We start from the raw sequence: 27375 nt of genomic DNA, 5'->3' as shown, positions 1-27375 counted from the left end.
TTGAAGAAGCCACTAAAATACCCAATATAAATATCTTAATGTAATATTTTTTAAAAACCAAATTCAAAGAACCCATGATGAACAAAATTCCAAAATTTTAACTGGAAGGATTAGTATTGCTGGTATTTCCTTCTGACTCAGACTCCAACCTGGCTCTGCATGAACAACACCATTGCTAATCTCATCTTTATTTAAAATTGCATAATTTGACTCATGATTTTCTTTTACATTAATTTAAAAATATTGTATTCGCATATTATTTGGTGACTAAGCTTGTTGTCACCCCCTTACTGGCCTCAGCTGCCTTACCCTAGGCTTCCGTTCAGTTCACAGGTTTGGGATTGCAGAGTCTTCTCTGGCAACAGATTTTTTTTTTTTTTTTTTTTTTTTTTTTTGGCAAAGAAATCAGGGAAAGGTTTACTCCTCTGCCTGCTCTTCCTGCCAGTGTGCATCACAGCCACTACGGTTGTTCCCTGCTACCCCCCAGGACCATTTCTGAGAAGTGCCAATTCAATCATAGCAGCAATATGGCATCCTGCCCAACGTGAGGTGCCAGGGAGCAGACACAGAAGAAAAGGGAAGGAGAGTAACCACACTGTGGAACAAGCAGCCAGTGTCACAGCAAACATTAGAGAATTACAGGAATCAATGAGATGATGCTTATTTACATGGTGTACAAGTTACAAAGGCACTTGGTACAAGGTCTATTGAACACTCGCTGATTAGCAGTAGTTAATAATTGTAATAATCGCCATCACCAGCATGGCAGCACCAAAATAGTGCCTACCTGAAATGAAGTACAAAACTGTTAAAGGCATTAAAGTAACACAAATAAAATAATTCAAAAACCACAAATCGGACTGGCAAAAATAAATGAATAAGCTCTTGACTGCATATACAATATTTAATAGGTACAATCAGTAGGTAGAAAAGCTCAATACATAATTGCTTCCTTAGGTCTTCCTCTAAAATATCTGTGAACGGAATGCCCAAATAATATTTCTAGAATAGAAATCTGATTGTGTCACTCTTCAGCTTAAAATCCTTTGGTGGTTCCTAACTGTTTTCAAAGCAAAGTTCAACCCCTGTGGTTGGCACACAGCCCTTATTGGACCCGTCTCCTGCTATCTGGCATTGGCACCTCTTACTCCAACTCCTGCCAAATCATACTGTGAACAAGGTGCTGTACGAAGTACTGTCAGTACTAGTACATTTCCCAGTACTGCCATTTCCCAGGATCTGTGTGTGCCTGTATCCTCTATGTCAGATTATGTGAAGAAAGGAGTATGAGATTGAAACTGGGAGTCAAGCATTCAAGTAACAATCACATAAGGCAACACAGTAGGAATCATAACAGAGATGCCTGTAAACATTATTTTATTTTTAATGTTTTGTACAGAACTCCCAAGTTCTCCAACTAGAAGAGATCTCCAAAATAAAACAAACAAAACTCAGGTACCAAACCATGCCTTAAATAGCAAAGATTCTTTCATGCTTTTTTGATACACATTATATTTTGCAAATCTACTCAAACAAGGGGGAAATTACAGTATTTGATTGCTAACAATGCTTTACGTATACTGCGCAATTCCAAAAATAATCCAAGGGGAATCTGGTTCTGTTCAAGTATGCAGCTGGGCTATCGAGGAAAACAAATCTCCCAGAAAAGAAGATGGCTGGTTGTCCAGGTGCCTTCAAATCTGCCAGGATGACCTGAAGATTTTATATTCAGCATCTAAGAAAGTTGGGAATTACATGTTCTGCTCTTTCCACATTAGCCCGTAGGTGGCAGCAAATCATCATCATTAAAATTAAAAGGTGTAGTCTGAGAGAAAAAATTAGAAACTAAAGAACATCAAGGAAGAACAGAATTGCAGATACCAAAATCACCAGCAAAACATCACAGTCATGCCTTTAGAAAATTTTTAACCACAGCCACCATGATGGAATGCATTCCATTTACAGACAAGTCCAAACTAAGTGCTTTAAATACTTATGTGCAACACTTGGGTGAGGTGGGGGATCCCCATCACTTCTTACAGATCAGGAACCTGAAGCTTACAGACATTAAGCAACTTTCCCAGGTTAACACACCTAAATATTTGGTGGAGGTCAGATTTTAAACGTAGACAGTCTGATGTAAAAACAAATGCTTCAAATCACTGATCTGAAAACAAAGACAAAAGTAGGGGGCTGACGGTCAGACCTGAAAGGTGTCTAGAAGCAATAATCAGACCTTAAAAAGTGAAAGAATCTGGCAGATTACATCGAAAGCAGTCTTCATTAATTCCAACTCAAGTTGCCCCAAACCTGGGAATCCAAATTTTGCCTTATATATTCGTCTAGGTATGATCCTGTTTCCTGTATGTTCAGTAATAATATGGTATGTAATATGAAAATAGAGTCTGGCTTTTGGGAGAGAAGATTAACTCCTCATTCACAAAATAAAAAGGTGGAAAAATAAGAACACTTAAGAGTATAGATTATTGCTAGGCGTGGTGGCTCACGCCTGTAAATCCCTGCACTTTGGGAGGCGAAGGCAGGTGGATCACAAGGTCAGGAGTTCAAAGCCAGCCTAGCCAAGATGGTGAAACCCCATCTCTACTAAAAATACAAAAAATTAGCCAGGGGAGGGGGTGGCAGGCACCTGTAATCCCAGCTACTTGGGAAGCTGAGACAGAGAATTGCTTGAACCGGGGAGGCGAAGGTTGCAGTGAGCCAAGAGTGTGCCACTGCACTCCAGCCTGGGCAACAGAGCAAGAATGAATGAATGAATGAATGAATGAATGAATGAAAAGTATAGATTATGGAAAACCATAAATAATCCAAAAATTCTTATTTGTTCATTAATTTTAATGGTTTTTCTCAGAATCTGATGGAAAGCTGTTTTTAAAAGACAAAGAAGGTGGGGAAAATACAATTAATATCTACTGACATCTAATACACCAGCCACTGTGAGGGGAAGTCTACGTGTTATAAAAACAAAAACACCCCAAAACCCACAACCGAGAGGAGGATTTTTTTTCACTAGGAAACTGCGGTCCTCTGAGGCGATATAATTTGCTCAGAGTTGCAGAGGTGGGATTAATACTTGGGTCTTTCTGTCTCTCAACTCCTTCACAAACACTTTTTCTTGGAGAAATATCAATAATAATGGTAGGACAAGGAAGCAGGGCCTAGTCTTTCTCCATAGGAACTTTTTGCTTTCCTGAGGGTCTAGGAACTTGTGAGGATCCCTGACTTAAAAAGTCACAGACAACATTATCAACCCAAGTGACTGAAAATGAGTGATCATTTCTTCCATCGGGTTATTAACATTTTAGCCATTGCCTTCATTCTCTCCACCGAACTGTGCATACGGATCGTCAGCCTGTCAGTTCCATCCATGGGATCCCTGAAGAGCTATAGGTGGGAGAGTGACCAGTCTAGCCTCATCTCTGGAAAAGTCCTTCCAGCAAGCTGGGTAGTGGGTGGCCTGCCCTGGGAAGAGTCTGGAGCCCAATGGCAGGGCAATGCCTCTCACTGATGCCCAGGTGAGAGTTCTAGTGTCTCAGGGGTGAGGACAGAGAAGACAAGCAGAGACACACCCCATCTATCTGAAGATACTTGTTACATCTTACATCTTTGAGACGTACTGTACAGTTAATCAGCCAAACAGTCACTGTGACATGGTCATTGCCTGCAAACATGCTTCAAAATTTGCAAAATGGCTTAGAAAATGCCAGGTCCAGTTACAGATGTCTATTAAAAAAGGCTGCACCACAGACATTTTATGTGAGGAAAATAAATCAATAGAATAGACACAGATTATGGTAAAACATTTTAGGAAATGTTCCTTTTTATTTAAAAAAATATGCACAGGAGTGTTAATGATCAGTGTAAATGTCTGAATAAGTCTAAAAACGAACTTCAATAAACATAAAATTTTTGGCCAGGTACAGTGGCTTATACCTGTAATCCCAGCACTTTGAGAGGCCAAGGTGGGAAAATCACTTGAGCCCAGGAGTTCGAGACCAGCCTAGGCAACAAAGTGAGATCCTCTCTCTGCAAAAACTCAAAAACCATTAGCCAGGTATAATGGCAATGGCATACACCTGTAGTCCCAGCTACTCAGGAGGCTGTGGTGGAAGTATCATTTGGACCCAGAAGGTTGAAGCTGCACTGAGGTGCGATCATGCCACTGCACTCCAGCCTGGGCAACAGAGCAAGACCCTGTCTCAAAACAACAACAACAAAAATTTAAATAAAAATTTTTAGGAGGCTGGGCACAGTGACTCACACACACCTGTAATCCCAGCACTTTGTGAGGTGGAGACAGGCAGATCACTTGAGTCCAGGAGTTCGAGACCAGCCTGGGCAACGTGGTGAAACCCCCATCTCCACTAAACATAATTTTTCAAAAAAGATTTTTTAAAAATGTAAGTGACGATAAAGCAGGATTTTTTTTTTAAACTATCAGCATTTTTTACACTTAATGAAACACAAAATAATAGCAATATCTGACCATCTGTGGTGTCTCAGATTTGATGAAATACAACACTTCAAGACTCTGGAGTCCTTGTCACGTGCAGAAGACGAAGTGGAAATGTGTGCATACAAGTGCAGGCAGAGCAGAGAAAGGCAGGGCAGAGTGACCAAGGACAGGAAAGAGCTTAGTCCTGAACACGTCTCTAGTTCTAGATTATGAAGTCCTGATGTCACTTTCTTATCTTTCCATCTCAGAACTCACAGTGCCTAGAACAGAGCCAATGTTAATACTGCATCTGAACTGAATTACTCATTCAAAATTTAATTCAAGGAACTCTCTCTTTACTTTCCCATGCATAACCACCCATTTGCCACATACTTCCACAAATTTCAATAAGGGAAAGCAGCAAAAGCGTTTTTACTGAAAACGTAGAACCTACACTTAAGCCACAAGTAAGAGTTTGGGGAGCACCTCTCTCTGCTTGGGTGCTGTGGGTGCAGCCCCAACCCCCCTTTTGGAGCACCCACCTGAATAGTTCTCTTCCCTCTAGTTCTTCATCTTTGACTTTTATTCCAATTATGACCAAGTGCTTCAAGACTTTCCACGATTACTGATTAAAAGCTTTTTGGCCACTGTCATATAATTTTAGATCTGGAAGAATTCTGAATTGTTTCAGTCAGCAGTCCCCAATGTGTTTTGCACCAGGGACTGGTTTCATGAAAGAATTTTCCCATGGGGGTATGGGGGGTGGATGGTTTTGGGAGGAACTGTTCCACCTCAGACCATCAGGCATTAGAGTCTCACAAGGAGCCTGCAACCTAGATCCCTCGCATGCGCGGTTACAACAGGGTTCATGCTCCTATGAGAATCTAATGCCACCACTGATCTGACAGGAGGTGGAGGTCAAGTGGTAATGCTCACTCACCTGCCACTCACCAGGTCCTAACAGGCCACAGATGGAGACCAGTCCACCACCTGGGAGTTGGGGACCCCTGGTTTAAGTCAAATGTTTCATAATATAAAGATGAGAAAACTGAGGACAGACTCTTAAAAGCATAGAAAAAGACAAGATGAGCTTTGAAATTAGATGGTGTTGTGAGTTGAATTCTGCTGCCTTTAAAGATGTCTTCAATTTCCTAGCCCCTGACAATAATGAATGTGTCTTTATTTGGAAACAGGATCTCTGCAGATGTAATCAAGCTAAGATGAAGTCACACTAGATTAGTGAACTCTAATCCAACGGTTCATGTCCTTATAAGAAGGGAATTTCAACACAGAAAGAGAAGAGAGCATGTGAAGATATACAGCGCAAAGCACAGAGAACACACAGAGATTGGGGTGATGTCACTACAGAACAAGGAGCACCAAGGTCTGCAAGCAACCACCAGAAAGAAGTGAGGAGGCAGCAGGATTCATTACCCTGCAGGTGTCAGAGGGAAGGAGGCCGTTTAGACTTCTAACCTCCAGAACTCAGTGATAAGGCACTCAGAATGGCTACTGCAGCCCCAGGAGAATAATTCAGATGGAAAGGGGCATAAACACTGATTCAGCCATTTACTAGCTTGTTGATCTTCTTTAACCACATTTATCTTCAAAGAGCCCCAAGCCCCTTACCTGTAAACAATGGGTACACCTAACAATGTGCTGTTTCCCCCGGGTTCCATGCCCTACAACTTGTCCTGGCAATTGCTTATCTCCCCTCTTGTCTTCCCTGAGGCTTGGCTCTCAGGTCTCATTTCCTCACTGCCCATTGCTCCTCAACCCCTTGCAACCCTGTTTCTGCCCCTTCCACTTCCCTTCAACTAAGGATGGTTCTGGGCCATTACCCTCATCTAGCATTGCCAAGGCCATCTGACATTGAACTTCAGTCTGAAATCTCCATTCCTCTCCTCCCTCCTGGCTTTTCTCTTCCTACCTCTCTGAGAGTTCATGGTTCCATCTCATTCTCTGGACATCCACTTCACTCCTTGCCTCCAATCCTGCCCTCCTGCTTAGTGTGGGCTGTCACTATGTGTTGCTTAGATTCCTGCCCCTAAGCTCCTTGCCAGTCTATGATACCTCCAAATATTCCTCAACCCACCCCAAGAAGGAGCTTTCTAGAATGCATATCTGAAAATGCCATGCCCATGGCTTAGGTCTTTTGATGGCTTCCCAGCTTCTCTTAAAGCTCCTTGTCTGGACAATCTGGCCCCACTCCCCACCACCTGTCCCATCTGCTGCGACTGCCCTCACCAGCCCAACACTCCCACTATACCTTCCAACCTGCAGTTCCTCCAGAAAGATATGCTTTCCCCCCACCCACCAAGAAATGTATTAACTTGGCCGGGCATGGTGGCTCACACCTGTAATCTCTGCACTTTGGGAGGCCAAGGCGGTGGATCACTTGAGGCCAGCAGTTCGAGACCAGCCTGGCCAACATGGTGAAACCCCGACTCTACTAAAAATACAAAAATTGGCTGGGTATAGTGGCACACACCTGTAATGCCATCTACTCGGGAGGCTGAGGCACGAGAATCACTTGAACCCAGGAGGTGGAGGCTGCCAGGAGCAGAGATTGCGCCACTGCACTCCAGCCTGAGCAACAGAGTAAGACTCTGTCAAAAGAAAGGAGAGAGAGAGACAGGAGAAAGGAGAAAGGAGAGAGGAGAGAGAGAGAGAGAGAGAGAGACAGGAAGAAAGGAGAGAGAGAGAGACAGAGAGAGAGGGGAGAGAGAGAGAGAGAAGAGAAGAGAGAAACGAAAAGAAAAGGAGGAAAGGAAAGGAGGAGGGGGGGGAAGAGAGAGAGAGAAAGAAAGAGAGAAAGAAATGTATTAACTCAAAACAAGTTTAAATGTACCTCCCATACTTTTTGGCCGATTTTTAAGAGCCTGATTTGGTGATATCAATTATATTCAAAATGTTGTACAACCATGTCTGCTATCTCTAAAACACACTCTTTTTTTGTGTCTTTTTACATATTATTTTCTCTGCCTGAAACCCCCTCCCTATTTCCAAGTCCCACTCACATTGATTCAATAAATCAGCTTCAAGTGTCTTCTGCTCTTGGAGGATTTCCCCTGGACCCCGTGACCTAGGTTGTGAAACAGGCCATGGCTCTGGGTATAAAAACCTCCAGTCCTGTCTACTGTAAAGAACACAGCCTGCAGCTGGGCAATCCTCAGCCTTCATGCTCCAATCCTGTGTCTTTAGCCTCAGCATGGTGTCTGATGCACAGAGTCCAGCACACAGCAGATTCTTGTCAACACTCCGAATAAATGGATTACAGTAAGGTAGACAGTCAAGTTAGAGGGAAAGATAAGAACCCAGTCTCCCTTCATTCTCTCTCCTTTGATCTTTGGCTTTTTATTTTACATATTGTATTTTCACTTTGCTGTTTTTACCTACAAAAGTTTTTCTATTTAAAGCAGACATGAAATGTCACTTTCCTAAAGAAATACAACTTCCATTTCATATGTAATCTGTCCAAAGATTGTCACTTTTGGGGGCAGGTCACCTACCTTCATATTACAGGAAAAGAGTGTGCAGTCAAATGTACCATGGTAATACAGACGGGACAGAAATGATATCACAGAAATAATATGTCGGCTGCCCCCCAAAAAAATTCAACTAGCAGGGAAAAAGATGCCAAAATGGAGTCTAAGATATCTGCTACTTAGCCTGCATGTTAACACTGCCTACCCAAGAAAGAATCTGTTAACACATATCTGAGCCCTGTAAGAGTCTCTGGAAAATACAGGTGCACACACCTCTCCTACACAAGTCTTCAAGGCGGCAGCAATAACTTTAAGACCAGAGTTGCAGTAAGAAACTTCAGCCTCTATGGCTGTTTTACTTAAGCACAAACAAGAGGGAATATGCATCCCTCCTTTCTAAACCCAGAGGCATAAAAAGAGATTTAAACCTATCATTCGAAGTACGTTTACTGGTAACATCCAAAAAGATCACAAGATGTTTTTTCCCCCATAAAAGTCTGTGCCTGGGGCTCCCACTCTCGGTGCCTTGTTGTTTCTGGATGTAATAAAATCCCAAAAGTGGGAGGAATATTTACAAGTCCCCACCCCACAGTGGTTGTCTTCGGGAGACCCAAAAGACTAAGCATCCAGTTAGGGCAGCGCTTCTCAGGCATGGCACCACAGGCATCACGTGGGCATCACGTGGTGGATGACTGAGGCGGGGACTATCCAGAGCACCTTCCTGTGCAGCATCTCAGGCCCACTCACCAGATTGCAGCAGCAGCCCCATACCCACACCCAGTTGTGACAACCGAAAGAGCATCTCCGAACATGGTCAAATGCCCACAATGGGGCAAAACTGACTTAAGGCAAGGGAGCACCTAAGAGGACACGACAGTCAGTACCTGCTGTCTGCCACCGAGTGCCTTCAGAAGAGAGGGCTGCAGCAGCTCAGGCTGGAATTTTCCCATGTGTGCCCATGGCAAGAACAGTAAAACCTTAGGGGGAAAAATGAGTTGAGTAATTGTAGTCAAGGTAGCAGGGAAGAAAAAAGCTGAGAAAACTTGATCCACTTCATTTAAGGGGAGACCCAAGCTCCTCACAAGCGTAACGGGCCAATGTCTGGGTTATTAGAGAGAAAAGGAAACAGACCAGGAGGAGAGGGGTTGCACTAGGAAAGGGAAAGGAGCGCTTGGGAGCCACATTGGGTGCAAAGTGCTCCTGGACTCAGCTCTGAAAGCAGGACCCTGAACAGTGAGTGGTCAAGGTCCTCACCCAAGTCAGAAGGCCACCTCCCAAAGCTTCACTTCATAGAAAGAGTGGACAGAGAAGAAACGATCCTCCAGGTAAAACTTATTAGTATTTTCAAATGCTTTACTTGCTCCTTCCAGGTATTTCTAAATAGACCCTTAAATCTCTTTCATCTTTTTTTTTTTAGAAAAAGGAAAAAATCTTCAGTCAGTTACTTCAGAGCCATCTCCTCTCCCCACTGCTCTGCTCCCCTGCCCCAAAATTAAGTATAAAACTAGTAATTGGGACATTCCAGAAAAGAGTGACAAAGGTCAGCCATAGAGAAATGTCAAGAATCCCGAGAGAGGAAGTCTCTTCCATCCTTAAATTTCCTCTCTAGGAATAAGGAAATTCTACATCTCTTCGATTCGGCTCCAGTTTTTATTTTGTAAACCATAGTCATGTTTGCCATTTAAGACCTTTGCAATCATGAAAAACTTTTAAGAAGTGGTAAACACTTCCCTAAAAAGAAGTGAGAATGACACAGAGTGAAAATCAAAAAGGGTAAAACAGAATGAAAAGAACTATAAGCTAAGGAATTTCAGTTTGACTTTTCAGTCTTTCTAGAGTTTCAAATGTGACAGAGTTAAACTAAAATGTCAGATTTTTCCATTGCTCATATTTCCTTAAGTCACTAGAAGTAACCAAAGGTGCCATAAGCCAAGGCTGCATCTTCCAGTAGATTAGAAAATTCTCCCTAGCAATCCCATTACTGAATATACACCCAAAAGAATATAAACCATTCCATCACAAAGACACATGCACGCATAAGTTCACTGCAGCACTATACACAACAGCAAAGACATGGAATCAACCTAAATGCCCATCAATGATAGACTGGATAAAATGTGGTACATATATAGCATGGAATACTATGCATCCATGAAAAAGAACAAGATCATATCCCTTTGCAGGAACATGGATTGAGCTGGAGGCCATTATCCTTAGCAAACTAACACAGGAACAGAAAACCAAATAGGGCACCTTTTCACTTACAAATGGGGGCAAAATGATGAGAACACATGGACACAAAGAGGGGAACGAATGACACTGGGGCCTACCAGAGGGTGGAGGGTGGGAGGAGGAAGAAGAGCCAAAAAAAAAAAAAAAAAAAAAAAAAACACTACTGGGTACCAGGCTTAGTATCTGGGTGACGAAACAATCTGTACATCGAATTCCTGTGACACATGCTTACCTATATAAGAAACCTGTACATGCACCCCTGAGCCTAAAATAAAAGGGTTGAGATGGAGTCTTGTTCTGTCACTCAGGCTGGAGTACAGTGATGTGATCTCAGCTCACTGAAATCCTCTCCTCCTGGGCTCAAGTGATCCTCCTGCCTCAGCCTCCCAAGTAGCTGGGGCCTCAGACCTGTGCCACCATGCCTGGCTAATTTTTGTATTTTTGGTAGAGATGGGATTTCACCATGATGCCAAAGCTGGTCACAAATGCCTGAGCTCAAGTGATCTGTCCACCTGAGCCTGCCAAAGTGCTAGGATGAGCCACCACGCCTAGCCAAAAATTTTTTTTAAAAAAGAAAATTCTTAAGGAGAAGATAGATGCTGTGTAAATAACATTTGGGAAATTATCCTTACGTGTGTTCTCAGAATGGAAGAGTAATGCAACAAAAGACCGCAGCTCTGAGACCCTGGTGCTGATAATGTTCAACCCCAAAGACGGAACAGAATGTTGAGATCCAACTGGCCATAAAGTATCAACAAATTACCCCCACAGTAAAATGCTTGACCAAAGGAGTACTTAAGCCTTGAATGGTTCATCTGTTCTAGAATATCCATTACCAGAGAGGCTGAGATGCGGTAGCCTAAAAAAACAAAACAAATAACCAAACCACTAGCTTAAGAATTAACAGATGAGTTCTAGTCCTAGCTTAGCCTAACTAAACACTATGAAGTGAGAACATCATGGGCGTCTCTCAGCCTCAATGTTCACATCTGTAAAATCAACCAGAGTGTGAACTAGTCCTTAGCAGTGTCATTCATTCATTCATTCATTCACTCATCCATTCAACAAGCAGTTTTTGAGCAATAATGTTGAACACTATTCTTGGTGCTTGGAGAAACAGCAGTGAACAAAAAAGACAGAGTTTATGTTCCAGATTCTAAAACTATTATGAATTGGTGTTTTCAAACTATGGGTTGTAAAATCCAGTTAGCAGAACCAGATGAGCACTTTAAAAAGAAGAAATGGCATAAAATAGTATAAAGTATCAGAGTACATCACACACAGCAAGGAGAAGTTCTGGTTCATAAAATTTTGCTTCAGTTATTGATAGATACTTGCATTTATGAGCATTGCGAGTAAAGAGGTATGAGGCATTTCTGAACATGGGTTGACTGTGTCAAAGGAGTTTAAAACTCCCTAATAAAAGGCCTCATTTTGTTCCAGCCACTGTCCTCATCCTAACCTTCACTTAAATTACTTCTTAGGAACATCCTGACTATAGACTAAATCTCATTACCTCTCCATTTGCCCCATGATGGCATTTTGGATAAATATCAGAGAACACATCCTTTTCAGATCAGTATTTCCAACCTCTCTGAGTAAGGATCCCTTTTCATACCAGTCCTTTTTATCTGTATTACCTGCCTGCCAGTTAAGAAAATATACAGTGTCCAAAAGCCACAAGAACTCTTAATGGATTGATAATGTATTGGTCCTAAGAGTTTCTGCATAGAAATACAAAGAGTCCAAACACACAGAGGACAGAGGATTTATTCCATCAACCAACCATATTTCATGTTCAGACAGGTGTGCATGCTTCTTATGACCTGAGAGGTCACGGGCACAGAGGAGTAATCCCTCTTCCAGGACCCCATTTTATGTGGCCATTTTAGAATCACTATGTTCTTACAGATGGCTGCTGAGGGTGGTTGCTGACTGTTTTAATGCTTCTTCACCCTCCTTTCTTTCAATTAATGCAAACTACTAAACCTAGCTATGTAAGTTTCTCATTGCTGTTATTCATTTGCTTTTTAGTAATTTGTTAAATCTCACAACCCCGGGCTCCTTCGAATAGCTAATAGGAATTGTGAAGACAATCTTTCAAAATTTGCCTAGAGGTTCACCCAACCCTACCACTGCCTTGATTTGGGCAGAAAACATCCCAAGGCAGCCATGACAGTAGCTGGGAAAATGGAAGGAGGTGAAACAAAGAGAGAAGAAGAGTAGAGGGGAACTAAAACAAGCAGCGTCAATCTTCCTGGGAGTCTAGATGCTTCCACACCAATCAAGGTCCACCTGAAGTCACAAAACCACAGCCCCGGTTTCTCAAAGGTTCCGTGCCTCCTCTGCAAGTCAGTCGGGCTTTGGTCCATTATTGGGCTCTAACTTCCCCATTCTGTGTATCCCCTATTAGCTTATACATAAGATGTATAAGTTAGAAGGGGGCTGGGCAAAGGGGGAGCCCAGGCCCCTTTATTACAGAGGTCCAAGGTGGGGGCACTTGGGCAAGGCAAGGTCAGCACATGAGAAAGTCTCCTGGCAATCAGACTCCCCCAGCAGATACCAAGCTGCTGCCTCTGCCTCTGCCTCCGGCCCCTAACTTCTAGAGACCAGCTCTAGCCCCTCTCTGTTATATTCAACATTTTCTCCTTCCTGGAAATCCCAGCTACTTTTGGAGAAAGGTGGCTACCAGGTACATCCAAGAGAAGAATGATGATTCACACGCTTCCTACTGTTGGCAAATACACAAACCTAAAATACCTAAAACTAAGTTTCATACTGTCACCTTTACCATGTTTTTTTTCCCTAAGTTACCCATTTTTTCAGCTTAAAAAGAACAAAATGGGACCTGTTCTTCATTAATAAGGAAACAATTAACTTCTGGGAAAACCTGGTTGCTTATTTATGGCAAATTACACAGAGGGTCACTTAACCAGTTCCCAGCAGTGGCTATGAAATGGGGGATTGGCGGGGCCGATGGCTAAGCTGCCTCTGGCTTTTTGCTGCCTTGTGCCCATTAAGGAAGAGCCTCCCTGACAGTGCTCCTGGCCTTCCAGCAATCTCATACTGGCAGACAGGAAGGAATAACTGCTTCTAAAGGTACAGCAATTCCTAGTTTTTCTTTAAAAAAAAAAAAAAAAAAAAAAAAAAACTCTTGCCTAGCTATTTCTGTAAAGTTGCTCTCAAGCCAGGACAGTCATTAGCAAGACCTTGAACTGAGTCAGTGCTTAACCCTCATTTTACTACAGAGAAAAATCAGGAAAGTTGTCATAAATTACCTAAGCACCTAGAAACCAAAGACTTCAGCTTCCTCCTTTTTTGTTATTTACCAGCTCAACAAACTGAAAGTGAGCTTGGAATATCTATCAATGGAAAAGTCTACTGATCGTATAAATAGTACTAACTTTAAAATCTGACTCCTAAGTATACACATATTCTAAATATTTAACGAGACATCTATCTTTGTACTTTGAATCTGGAATAGCTTGCCTGCTACTTGCAACCCAACACCACCCTGGACATCTTTACACTAATAATTTTAAAGCCAGGCAAACCCCAAGTTATGTCTAGGTTTTATTCCAAGCAAACTCAAGTTTACAAAATGAGTAGTTACCATATTTCTGAAGAGTAGGTGATCCAGGTGGAGATGAATTTCCACTAGGAGACAAGTAGAGGTAGCTTTTGTTCACTCCTGCATCAAAATCAAACGGGGATTGGTAGTCCTCATATAAGTCCATTTCTCTACAATCCATTCCAGACAAACGCAGAGCGCATGGCTTTCTAATTGCCTGATATCATCCTTCAGTTGAGTGCTGCTTTGGCCATATTCCCTTTGTAGGGTGCAACTTCAGTGAAGAAATCAACCCCAGGACTTACAGGCCCCTGGCTCCCAGGCCCAGGTGCAGCATTTCCTCCTGGGCGCCTTCACACCCTCCTGACAAGCAGACCTATTTAATAAATGATTTATCCTGAGCAACCTTAGGAGGGGCTCTATTCACCACCTGGTGTTAATTTTGATCAACAATGAAAACCCTGGGCAGGGAGGGAGCTTGCCTCAGTCAACAAAGGAGGGCAGGGTTCTGCAGTAAGGCCCAGATGTACCAACAGTTCAGGCAAACATCATGCACCAACTGACTTACAACAAGAAACTACAATTTATTTAAAAAAAAAAAAATCATCTGACCATGACTACACCAGGGCAGACTTAATCTTCTAGGACAAGGAGGGATTACCAGTCAGTAATCTCCCACAAATGCCATCTGGGTGATACTTTTTTTTTCCACCCTGGATTACAGTAAAATTCTCAAAGCCAAGCTTCCTGGTTTAGCAATCAGCTTTCTAAGCACAACTTGGTATAAAAATAAAGCTGTATTTCCATGATTATTTTATCTAATGTGGAATCTGGCTGAGTGTCACAAAAACTTCAGACTGACTTTCTTTTATCCTTTTTTTATTAGAAAGATGGTGCTTCAGTTACATGCACTGGAAGGAGAGGAATCCACTTTGAAAGTAAAGCTTCCGGGTATTCCCACGCCTTCTTTGTTTGTCTAAGGCCATGGCTCAGCAGAACTGCAATAAACCTGCGTGCCCACCCTGCAGAAGGATTAGGCCACGTTAGCTTGTAAAACAAAACCAAGTCACCAAATGTATTTCCTTTAGCACACTCTCTTGCAGAACTTTTCTATGCTACGGCCTTGGCTCAAGCAACAGCTCCTGCAGCTCCTGCTGGTTCTAATATTAAGAAGGTAAAAATAAAGGTGACCTGCCTTCAGGTGGACAATGGTCTGTTACTGCATAACAAAAAAAAGGCAGTGTTCTACTTTTTCAAACCTAAAAAAAGAGCTCAGATACACTCTGCTTGGATTGGAAGCAAGTATGAAACCTAATATATTTTAAGCATTAAAAAAAAATCAGTATATGTTTGGCGTATAAAATGCATATGCACCAAGATGGTCTGTATTCCTCTTAACTTCAGATTTTTTTTTTACATACAAAATATATGCTGAATGATTTTTTTATTTGATATATTTGTTAGTCTCATGTTGTACTCTATTTATGGTAGGTCTTTTTTTTTTTTTTCCAAGACGGAGTTTTGCTCTTGTGGCCCAGGATGGAGTGCAATGGCACAATCTCGGCTCACTGCAACCTCTGCCTTCTGGGTTCAAGCAATTCTCCTACCTCAGCCTCCCAAGTAGCTGGTATTACAGGCGCCCGCCACCCACTACACCTGGCTAATTTTTGTATTTTTAGTAGAGATGGGGTTTCACCATGTTGGCCAGGCTGGTCTTGAACTCCTGACCTCCGATGATCCGTCCGCCTCAGACTCCCAAACTGCTGGGATTACAGGTGTGAGCCACCATGCCTGGCCTATGGTAGATCTTTATCTTCATTCTATATTTAGAAATAAATGTTTTTTTTTTTTTTTTTAATGATCTGAAAGAATGAATTGTCTAGCTTCTTGAAATCCACCGCCTCTTACTGGGACAGGAAAGGAATTGGAGCTATGTCCCTGGACTAGAAAGAGCATGGTTCATGAGGTCCCCGGCCCTCTCCATAACTCTGCATTTGGTCACTAAATAGTGGTAGAAAAAGCATTTCTCTATTACTTTACTTGTTCTTCCACTTAGAGCCAAAAGCATTAGAAGGTAATTAATAGTGACACAGATAGAATGCAAGCCACAGTCACCTCCATCCTCACCATCTCTCAAGCCCATGTCTTTGACCTTTGGTACTTACATCCATGCTCCATGCTCTACCTGAAATGCCAGCTTTTTCCAGCCTGTCAAAGTTATTCATCCTTTAACACGGAGGCAGAAATGCCACCTCGTCTTAGAATCCCCCAGTCTTTGTCCCCCTCTTCTCCCAGCAGCAGCACACAGTGTGTGAAGTGCCACCTGCAGGGGTCTGTGCCTCTCCAGGGCACTCTACCGGATACCTGCCCTGAAGGTTTGGCTCCTAATCAAGGTGGAATTTTAAAAAACAAATGGGCCGGGCACAGTGGCGCCTGTAATCCCAGCACTTTGAGAGGCCAAAAAGGGCAGATCACAAGGTCAGGAGTTTGAGACCAGCCTGGCCAACATGGTGAAACCCCGTCTCTACTAAAAATTAAAAAAAATTAGCCAGACATGGTGGCGGGTGCCTTAGTCCCAGCTATTCAGGAGGCTGAGGCAGGAGAATTGCTTGAACCTAGAAGGCAGAGGTTGCAGTGAGCCAAGATCGTGCCACTGCACTCCAGCCTGGGTGACAGAGGGAGACTCCATTTCAAAACAACAACAACAAAAAAATGATGGCTCATGTAGATGTCACATCTCTTATTAATAAATGTGGGCATTTCAAATTTAAGTAATTGCCTAAAATTTTTATTTTACCTGCTTCGATACACTCTTGGGACTTTTATGCAACATCCTGGCTCTTTGAGCCAGTTTTTGTTCTCATTATCTCCAGTGAGATCCCAGTCAAGACATTCTAGCCTGTAAGGAAAGTGAAATCTAGAGGCAGGAAAAGCACAGACAGGTTAACGGAATGGCAAAAATTCAGTTGACTCAACAGCCAAATACAAAGTAGAAGGGAACTGAAAGAAATACCAAATGGAAATGTAGCTTGGGGGCAGGCCATTAAAGACTTTGACAAATTTTATACTTGATATACTGTGTGAAAAAAACAACTAAAGATCTGTGAGTCATCCGGAGTATATGTTTTATAAGGATGACTCTAGAAATGGTATAAGGATGCACTGCAGGCAGAAAGAGGCTAAAAGAGGGCAGACTCAGAGGCTACCGGGCAAGCCCAGCAAGGAGGAGAAAGCCTCGTGATAGGGTTTTGCTCTGTGTCTCCACCCAAATCTCACTTTAAAATCTAATAATCCCCACCTGTCAAGGCCAGGACCAGGTGGGGGTAATTGATCATGGGGGCGGTTCCCTCACACTGTTCTCCTGATAGTGAATGAGATAGTTCTCTAACTGTTTTATAAGAAGATTTGATGGTTTTATAAGGAGCTTCTCCTTCTCTGGGCACTCATTCTCTCTCCCGCAGCCATGTGAAGAGGTGCCTTCTGCCACATAAGTTTTCTGAGGCCTCCCCAGCCATATGGAACTGAGTCAATTAAACCATTTTCCTTTATAAATTACTCAGTCTCAGGTATTTCCTCCCAGCAGCATGAGAATGGACTAACACACCTTGGTATCGGGCAACTCTTTTTATTTCCTGCTGTGGACTAGCTGGCCTGGGGAAGAACCTGATAAGATCTGGTCTGGTCCTGTCCGGTGGATAATTCCACATGGATATTCCAAAAGTACTTCAAAGTCAGCAGCACGAGACTGAACTCACTGGCTTTCCTCACGATCTTCTCACCTCTAGATGAGGCATCCTGAGTCTCCCCAAAGAAGTCTCATCCAAGCACTCTCACTCGGCACAGAGACAGCACCGGGAGCTGTCTACCAACCCGTACCACAATCTTCCGATCTTTCCCTTGTTTCTACTGTCATCATCCACACCCTACGTTAGACCCACGTGGAGGGTTGTGGGAGGCACCAGGCTGCACAGCGGTGTAGTAGACATATGCTGCCTTGTTGACTTCACCCCTCTTTCCCTAGAGAAATTTCACCTCACGTGCTCCCTGGGGTTCTTGGGGGAGAGAGGTCCATAGTTCTCACCTGCTTCCTGGCCCTAGGCATGGGCCTGTACTTCAGATCCAATCCATGCAGACACCCCATCCCCTTGTTCTCAGGGACTGGCCTAAGGATAGACATCTAACCCAGAAAGTGCCAGTCAGTGGCCTTCCCTGATGTTTACTCTATGAGTACTGGAAGAAAGTGACTCTCTCTGTAACCTAAGCTGTTGGGTGCCAGTTTGGAGGGGCTGGCAGCTCCTTCCCTCCCCATGCCAACAAGCAAGAGACCAAGTGCTGAGACTGGGAAGGGACAGAAGGAGAAACAGACAGGTAAGGGATGGGGTAGCAGGATCTAAGCCCCTGCATCCAGCTACCCTGGGCTTCCTGGTATTAAACAAACACAGTTTTGTTCACTTATGGTTGGAGATGGATTTCATCATTTCAACGGTAAGAGTCCTAACATACCTACTTTCTGACCATATTTCCCCTATTACTCAATCATGTTTTAGCCAAAGTTGACTTTCCTGTTTGTTGAACACATCCTCAACTTAGCCTGGACAATTTTCTCAAACTAGAGTCTCCCCTTTTCCTGTAAGTTCCTACCCATTTAGCAAGCTCTACTTAGCACGTCACCTATGAATGGTATACATGCAAGGGACGTTCACTTTAGATGTTACCTGAAATGGAAAAAAGCGATACAAATGCCTACTAAAAACGGATTATTTAAATGCTAAAAAGAACATTCATGTAATAGAAAAACATGGAAACAGTGACATTATATAAAAATATTTATGTATTTTATATGGAAAGATATTCTTGATGCAGTCAGCAAGCACATCAGGTTTGAAAGCAGGCTGTATTGTACGGTCCATGTTTGTTTAATAATTTATGAGAGAGAAACCAACAAACCAAAAGAAAGAAAATGGGCAGAAGGAGAAATCCATGCCATTACCCCAGAAAAGTGCTCATGCACTACAACGCCAGTAGAGGGAGCCCAAGGGCAGCACAGAGGTGAAGCCAGTACTGCAGGGCAATAACCCGAGACAACTCATGTCATTGCAAATGGAAATGGTAGTAGGCACAAATGACTGTAAAGAAAATTAAGTTTCTGTCTGCCTGTTAACACATCACTCAAATATGTCAGTGTAAATTCTCCACAAACTTGAAAGACATATGAAGGACAGTCTGATTTAAAAGCTATGAAACGTACAATATTTACTTGGAGGACATGTCAAAGGGAGACAGAGTGGTTGTCGACCAGGAGAAGCAGGCCACGGATACTTGGGGAATCTAGGCGTGTCCCAGTGACACAGCAGCTGGCTCGAAGGGGCTCCAACTAGCCAAATATGGGACAATCAGGCCACCAAAAAAAATATGGACAGTCCTGGATTATAAACCACTAGAAAAACAGGAATCCAAGAGTCCATGAAAGTAATAAATAAACAGAAGGAAGAACTACAGAAGAATGCCACCCGACCATCCTTGTAAAGATTCAGACAAAAATCATCAATGGATGCTAAAGCTAAGGAGAAATTTTGAGAAAGAAGATGACATTTACATGACGTTTAAAGTGCCTCTCCACAGATTAATTAGCTGCCAGAAGAAAAAACATAGTTAGCAATACAGTGGAGCCCGCTTCTTGGCCTTTTGGCTAAGATCAAGTATAGTAACAGTACAATGGAGAAAACCCCTCCTCCCCAACTGGAGGATAGAGATGGCCATCCCCCAGTGAGAGGGAGATGGACACGCATCTTCAAACACTGACACTGAATACCTAGTAATGTAATGTTCAGGCTTGGGATGCAGAACCCAAATCTAATCATGAGGAAACATCAGACAAGTCCAAAACAAGGAAGCTTCTAGTTTTTAAAAAAGGAGGGGCTGCATTCTTCAAAATCCTGGTCAACATGGTGAAACCCCATCTCTACTAAAAATACAAAAAAATTAGCTGGGCATGGTGGCACGTGCCTGTAATCCCAGCTACTCAGGAGGCTGAGGCAGGAGAATTGCCTGAACCCGGGAGGCAGAGGTTGCGGTGAGCCGAGATTGCGCCATTGCACTCCAGCCTGGGTAACGAGAGCGAAACTCCGTCTCAAAAAAAAAAAAAAAAAAAAAAAACGACAAAGGCTGTGAAAATAATTTACATTAAATAACACTGAAAAGATGCAACCACTAAAGATCATACCTGATGGTAAACTGGGTCCTTACCGAAAGGAAAAAGAAAATTCTATAAAGAACATTACTAGGTCCATTGAAAAAACTGGAATATTACCTCAGATTAGATAAAAGTCTTAATCAATTTCAAATTTACTGGTCAGGCCTAGTGGCTCACACCTGCAATCCCAGCACTTTGGGAGGCCGAGGTGGACAGATCACCTGAGGTCAAGAAGTCGAGACTAGCCTGGCCAAAATGGTGAAACACCATTTCTACTAAAAATACAAAAATGGCTGTGGTGGCACATGCCTGTAGTCTCAGCTACTCTCAGGATGTTGAGGCACAAGAATTGCTTGAACCCAGAAGGCAGAGGTTGCAGTGAGCTGAGTTCGCACCACTGAACCATAGCCTGGGCGACAAGAGACTCTGTCTCAAAAAACAAAATCAAATTTACTGATGTTGACAACTGTGCTGAGAATACTTCCTTTCTCAGGCAACACAAACAAGTATTTAGGGGCAGGGGCCACGACGTATGCAGCTTCCTCTCAAATTGCTCAGAAAATAAGGCTATGCATGTTTACAGACATCCACATACAGAGAGACTGGTCAACTGGCTGGGGCTAAATGTTAACAGTGACTCTGAGTAGAGAATGCAGCTGTTCTTTTTTTTTCCCCATCAACTTTTAAGTTCCAGGGTCCATGTGCAGGATGTGCAGGTTTGTTACATAGGTAAACGCGTGCCATGGTGGTTTGCGGCACAGATCACCCATCACCTAGGTCCTAAGCCCAGCATTCATTAGCTAATCTTCCTGATGCTCTCCCTCCCCTGCACCCCCAAGTGCGTGTTATTGTCACATATATGCCATGGAATACTATGCAGCCATAAAAAGGTACTTCATCATGTCCTTTCCAGGGACATGGATGGAGCTAGAAGCTGTTATCTTCAGCAAACTAATGCAGGAGCAGGTACTCCTTGTATTATTCTTATTCTTGCAATCCTTCTGCAAATTTGAAAAGGGCTTAAAAAAAAAAAAAAAAAAAAAGACCCTAGAACTCCTCTGCCTTACATTCACAAGCCCTGAGGGAGCTGGGAAGAAAGGGAGCAACCACCTCTCACAGCAATCATGGGGGCAGGGCCTAATGGGACTGGGCTCCGGCCACAGACAGGCACATTCCAGCTCCCGGCCCCTTCTGAGAGCTGGAAGGGCTCTCTCCACCTTCCACTGAAGCAGAGGCTGGTTTACCCTCCATAGAAAAGAAGTCTCCCATCACATCCCTTGCTAGTCACATCTTCTCAGAGGGAGACCGGGGGGGCCCTGTCCCACAGGGTGAGAAGGCAGAGAGGATGAGAGGTTAATGAACACCCCACACCCTTTACTCCCTACGCTGTGCCACAATAAACAAACCTTGACTCCAAATAAAAAGTGCTTGGTTTGAAACATGAAATTCAATTTAAAATCACAAGGGTAGATGCTCTGTTACTTACAAAACTTCTCAGCTAATCCTCAAAACCTCTGTGAGGTAAACCTCCACCTCTCCCCATTTTTCAGAGGGGAAACAAGACAAGGACAGCTATGTAAACCTGTCTTTGGACACAGAGCTAGCAAGTAAAGGAGCTGGAATTTGAAGCCAGGTAGGTAGGTGCCTCCAAGGCGCTGTCCTTTCCATCCTGTGGCCGTAGCCTAGAACCAGGCAGTAAGGATAAGCCAGTCCCTCCTGTCCAAGGGCCCTGGGGATCCTGCTATGATGCAGAGTCTGCATCCCAGTGATGGGAGACTGCTGGCCCCGGAACCACATGGGATTACACTTGGTGATGGAGGACCTCAAATGGAGGCTGGAGAGTAGGAACTTGGTTTAAATCAGATTAAAACAACAATTCTTCACTAGAATTCATTTAATCCTTCAATAACATGGGGTCAGTCATGTTATCTCCAATTTCCAGAGGGGTGAGCCTAAGGAACTGAGAAATGAGGAAAGGCACCCGACAGTGGTCATTTTCCTCTTGCTGCATCTGGGCCATGGGGAGCCAAGTTGAGTAATTGGGAATGGGAGGGAGAGGCCAAAGCCATGTGTCAGAAAGATTATTCTCATCCTTGTATGAAGCTGGACTGCCAAGGGGAGACGGGAAGTCAGGACAGTTACCCAGCAACAGTGCCAAGGGTGTTCTGTGTTGAACTGTCTCTCCCCAGCTTCATGTGTTGAAGCCCTAACTCTCAATATGGCTGTATTTGAAGATGGGGTCTTTAAGGAGGTAATTAAGATTAAACAGGTCATAGGGTGAGGCCCTAGTCCAAGAGGACTGCTGTCCCAGTAAGAAGAGACACTAGGGATGCTCACACACGCACACAGAAAAGGCCAGGGAGGATGCATCCAGAAGGCAGCTGTCTGCCAACCAGGAAGCAAGCCCACACCAGGAACCTATCTACCCTGCCAGCACCTTGATCTTGGACTTTCAGCCTCCAGAATTATGAGAATATAAATGTCCACTGTTCAAACCACCTATTCCATGGTATTGTGATGGCGGCCCAACCAACTGATATGAACAGCTTGTGCCCTACAGGGAACAGCAGCGGGAACAGCAGAGCAAAGACACATTGCATGACACCATGGAAAGACAACAGATGCTGGCGATCAACTGGAGGACTCAGTGACAGGCAATGAGAAGCAAACGCTGTGATGGTACAGCAGGAGTTGTAAAGGACAGTGGCAGCATTAATGGAGATGTGACAAGAGAGAGGCAGGACTGAGGAAGAGACAGAACAGACTTCCAGGTGGTAAGAGAATGAGCTGCATTTTGGCAGCTATGGTTTACAGCGCTCACGCTCGGGAGACTTTTGGTGTAAACGGTCAGCCTGAGGTTAGAAATTAAACTTCTGCCCCCCAGGAAAAATGTTAGGGGCAAAGATGTAAATGTGGGAAACCCAGACATCATCAAAGAAAAGGCTGAAGAGAAGAGAGGCCATCCGAAAGGGAGGGGGGAATTGAGTGAACACCTACAAAGAGGATGCAGCCCAAAGGGCCTCAAAGGGCAAGAAATGACCCTCAATGATGACAGTAGTTATGACTCTTCCCTAAGGAACCCTTACTATGTGCCAGACATTCTTCTATGCACTCTGCATCAACTTTATGGGGTAAGTTTTTACTACCCTGATCTTAGGACAAAACTGAGGCACATCAAAATTAAGTGTCTTGCCCTCAGCACAGTGCTAGTAAGTGGGAAAACTTGGGATTCCAATTCCATTGCTCTCAAGAAGCAAACCTTGAGTGACCAATGTCACAGGAATAAAGGGAGGAGAGAAAGTAGATAAGATCAAATGCTAAAGAAGCCATGAGACTTGGCGTCTGGTGATCTTGCAGTGAAGTTTTAGTGAGGGTGATGGTAGGAGTCAGATAAGCGGAAGTGGTGCACAGTGGAGGAGAGTTAAGGGAAGAAGCAAATGAAAAGTTTTAAAAAGTATTTTAGGCCAGGCATGGTGGTTCACACCTATAATCCCAGAACTCTGAGAGGCCAAGGCGGGAGGATAGCTTGAGGCCAGGAGTTCAAGACCAGCCTGGGTAACAAAACAAAATCCTGTCTCTACAATAAAATAAAAATAAAAAATATGCCAGGCGCCGTGGTGCACACCTGTAGTCCCAGTTACTCAGGAGACTGAGGCAGAAGGGATCACTTCAGCCCAGGAGTTCAAGGCTACAGTGAGCTATGATGGTGTCATCTCTTTAAAAAAAAAAAAAAAAGTTTTATTTTAAAACATGTGTTTAAGAGCAAAGAAGACAATGCAGAAAAGGAAGCACAGTGGGGATGGGGGGACAGGGGCACAGGAAGGCTCAGGAATGCTGTTCCTTACCTGGGGGCACTTCAGTTCCTAAACTGAATGAAACTAGATTAAATCATGTTGGCATTCTTTTAAAAATATGTGTCAGTTTTCATATTAGAAATTTGCATTAGAAAGTTAGGAAATATTTCCTGTGGGAATGCCACTTCTTTTTTCTTTTGTTTTCCATCCCAATGGGGGACAAAAGACTATTAAAGCACAGTATTACAAGAAAAAATATATATATCCTCTTTGGAGCCTCTTCTCTAGAATAAAAAGGCATAACCTAGCAGACATATACAAATTATTTAGAACTAAAAGCAAATACTCTAAGTGATAAATAGATTTTACTTTTAAAGAAATAATTTCTTTGGTCCATTGACTTGCGAAGAAATTTTCAGTTGTTAGGAATCCTTAACGTTCTAGGTAGAATGTTCTTCTGCCCTCTCAAAGTAACTAAAATTGAGTTAATGTCAGAAGCCAGGACAGAAGGTTTTTTTCCTTTATACAGTGCGTCTCTCAAATATTGAAGAGCAAGAGTGACATACAATAAGAGTAAGTGTCATTCCCTCTCTCAGCCGATCTCCAAACATGTCGTCTGGATAAGCCTGGACCTGGGAAAGTCAGAATCTGTTGAGAAGTCTCAAGAATGCCTGAATTCCCTATCACAACGAGTCAAAGACTGGATTCTAAATACATGAAAGAGCCTTACTATTTCAATTCGGTCATCTAAGGACATGTTCCTGCCACTACCATTGTCAGAACATGAGAACACCAGAAAATAATGGAAAGAGAGTTTGATATTTGTCATGTACCTAATTAGCTACAATAGACAGATTTTTCATTTTAGAAATAAGAGTTTGAGTTGAAATGTTATGGTCACTCCTCATACTGACAAGTGACTCCATGATGACAGGCTCAAGTAAAAGATCTCCAACCAGTGCTCCTCAAACTTTACTACGTACCACAGCCACCAGGGGAGTCTGAGGAACCACAGATTCGGAGTTAGAAGGTCTAGGGTGGAGCCCAAGACTCTTGCCTTTCAGACAAGCTCCAGGTGACTTCTGATGCTGCAAGTCTGGCTTTAGGTAACAGCTGCTAAGTCTGCCTGAGGGCGGAAGCTTGAGTAAACTCTGAATACGTATGCTACAGGACTCTAGCACTTTCTAACTATATGTATTTGAAAATAAGAGACATTTTGCAGCTAAAAAGGTTTGGCTTTGGTATATAGTTTTTATTGATATGAACATTTGTACATGTGTATGAGGGTACAAATGTGATACTCTATCACATGTTTGCACTGTGTAATGATCAAATTAGGGATTTGAGGCATTTATCACCTTGAGTATTCATCATCTCTCTGTGTTGGGATAATTCCAAGTCCTCTCTTCCAGCTGTTTTGAAATATACAATACATTGTTGTTAACTATGGTACCGTACACTGCTATCGAACATTAGAACTTATTTCTTCTATCTAACGTATGTCTGTAACCATTAATAATATCTTTTTATTTAGAGGATAATATCTTTTTATCCTCCCTCCACCCACCAACACATCTTCCTAGCACAGCCACTATGAAAACACTATGGCAATTCCTCAAAAAACTAAAAATAGAATTAACATATTAATAGATCCAGCAATCCTACTACTGGCTATTTACCCAGATGTAAAGAAATCAGGTATCAAGGATATTTGCACATGCATGTTTATTGAATCACTATTCACAACAGCAAAGGTATGGAATCGACCTAAGTGTTCATTAATAGATGAATGAAGAAAATTGTGGATATATATATACAATGTAATACTGCTTGGCCATAAAAAAAAAAAAAATGAATCTTGTCATTTGCAGCAGCATGGATGGAACTGGAGGTCATTATGTTAAATGAAATAAGCTAGGAACAGAAAGACAACTGTCACATGCTCTCACTCGTGTGGAGCTAAAAAAGGTAGATCTCACAAAGACAGAATAAAATCACAAATTCCATGTTATACATACTCTACCACAATTTTTTTAAAAAACCAAATGATCACATAATTATAAGAAATGAGATTGTCACTCACACCTTAAACTAAATTACTACCAGAGGCTGGGAAGAGGAGGAGTTGGGCAGGGGCAGAGGTTGGGGTGGGTGAAGGGGGAGTAAAGAATATATTTATTCCCAAAAAAGTGTACACTTCAAATGGTAAAGAAGGTAAATTATATACATAAATTTTGTCTCAATTAAAAAATTAATATAATAAAAACTATAAAAAATTAAAATTTAAAAATATAAGATTTTTCTTTTTTGGTGGTTCTGTTTTTCTGAGACCCTAACAGTTCACAAAGCAGGCAAGGTCAGATAGGACAAAACCCGCTGTGTCACAACAGGGTGTACACACGTGTGGCCTTTTCAATGGCATAATTACTTCAAGTCTGGAATTATAATAATAATAAACGGCGTCCAGAATAACGGCTCAGTAATGAGAGAATGAAAGCAGGCCATTCTTACTAAAAGTATTAACGATGTATTTGAGAGTACAGTGGTCTCTATGGTGATACTACTGGAAGATAAAGAGGTTTCGTCCAAGCTAAACGTTTCCAATTTGCTGAATGAGTTTAAAGACAGCTCTATAGGGGTGCGTAAACAAAAGCGACTGTCAGAACCCCAAAAGGAATAAATGAGCTAGTGGACTACATTTTAAAGTGGAAAAACTTCCACAATGCTTACACAGCTATTCCCAGCAACAAGAGGCTCATATGAAACACTTTTCCTTAAGGGAATGGGAGTTTCTAGAGAACAGTAGGCACTTATTTAAAATTAATATTGGACAATGAACTTCTATTGTCAGCAAGCTGAGGTCTAACAAACAAGTTCAAAATACCAAGTCACACATTTAGGCAGCTAAGCTTGCTTTCAAACTGTAATAAGTTCATTAGATGCATTCAGGGGGTCAACCATTAAAACACTGTAAAAATCTTGTCAATTTTTCTTGCAAATTTTATTAAGAAACAGAATCCTGTGCCAAAATTTATAGCATCACCATCTGAACCTGCTGCTCTGCTTAGGAAATGCCATTTCCAATTCCAAATTTCACATGCTTTTCTTACAAAGACAATAGCAAAAGACCAACACTACATGTAGACTCAATATTAGCCCATTATCTTGAAACCAAACTAGTGTCTGTAAAGCTTCAAGACTGCTTCTCTGCCTTTTGACACAAGACTGAAGACCTGAGATTTTTTTTAACATCTGACCATAATAATTACTATATTAACTACTGTGGAGGCTTCTTGTTGACTTTTTTTTTTGGAGACAGAATCTTGCTCTGTTGGTCAGGCCCGAGTGCAGTAGCACAATCTCGACTCACTGCAACCTCCATCTCCCGGACTCAAGCAATTCTCCTGCCTCAGTCTACCGAGTAACTGAGATTACAGGTATGTGCCACCATGCCCAGCTAATTTTTATTTTTTTAGTAGAGATGGGGTTTCACCATGTTGGCCATGCTGGTCTCGAACTCCTGATCTCAGGTAATCCGCCCACCTCAGTCTCCCAAAGTGCTGGGATTATAGGTGTGAGCCACTGCGCCCGGCCACCTTGTTGACTTTTCTCAGAGTTTTATAAAACATCACTATCAAACAGGT

General features: G+C 42.6%; 1 protein-coding gene across 8 annotated transcripts in view; it reads right to left on the bottom strand.

The window, feature by feature from the left end:
- Positions 1 to 27375, bottom strand: part of TPD52 (tumor protein D52) — a 128040-nt gene that overhangs the window by 21440 nt on the left and 79225 nt on the right. The window contains exon 1 of one of the 8 annotated variants that reach the window (XM_032250598.1): positions 13787 to 14353. The exons of 5 other annotated variants lie outside the window; for them this stretch is intronic. In XM_032250598.1, coding sequence (XP_032106489.1) covers positions 13787 to 13925 — 139 coding nt within the window. In that variant the 5' untranslated portion in view covers positions 13926 to 14353. Of the gene's footprint in view, positions 1 to 13786; positions 14354 to 27375 lie in introns of those variants that run through there. 2 more of the 8 variants (XM_032250609.1, XM_032250587.1) reach the window with 2 other exon arrangements.

The sequence above is a fragment of the Sapajus apella genome, unplaced genomic scaffold (assembly GCF_009761245.1).
Source record: "Sapajus apella isolate SASKATOON/1434 unplaced genomic scaffold, GSC_monkey_1.0 scaffold3, whole genome shotgun sequence".
NCBI lineage: Eukaryota > Metazoa > Chordata > Mammalia > Primates > Cebidae > Sapajus > Sapajus apella.
The sequence above is the reverse complement of the archived record's forward strand: the minus strand, read 5'-3'. Positions and strand labels throughout refer to the sequence as shown.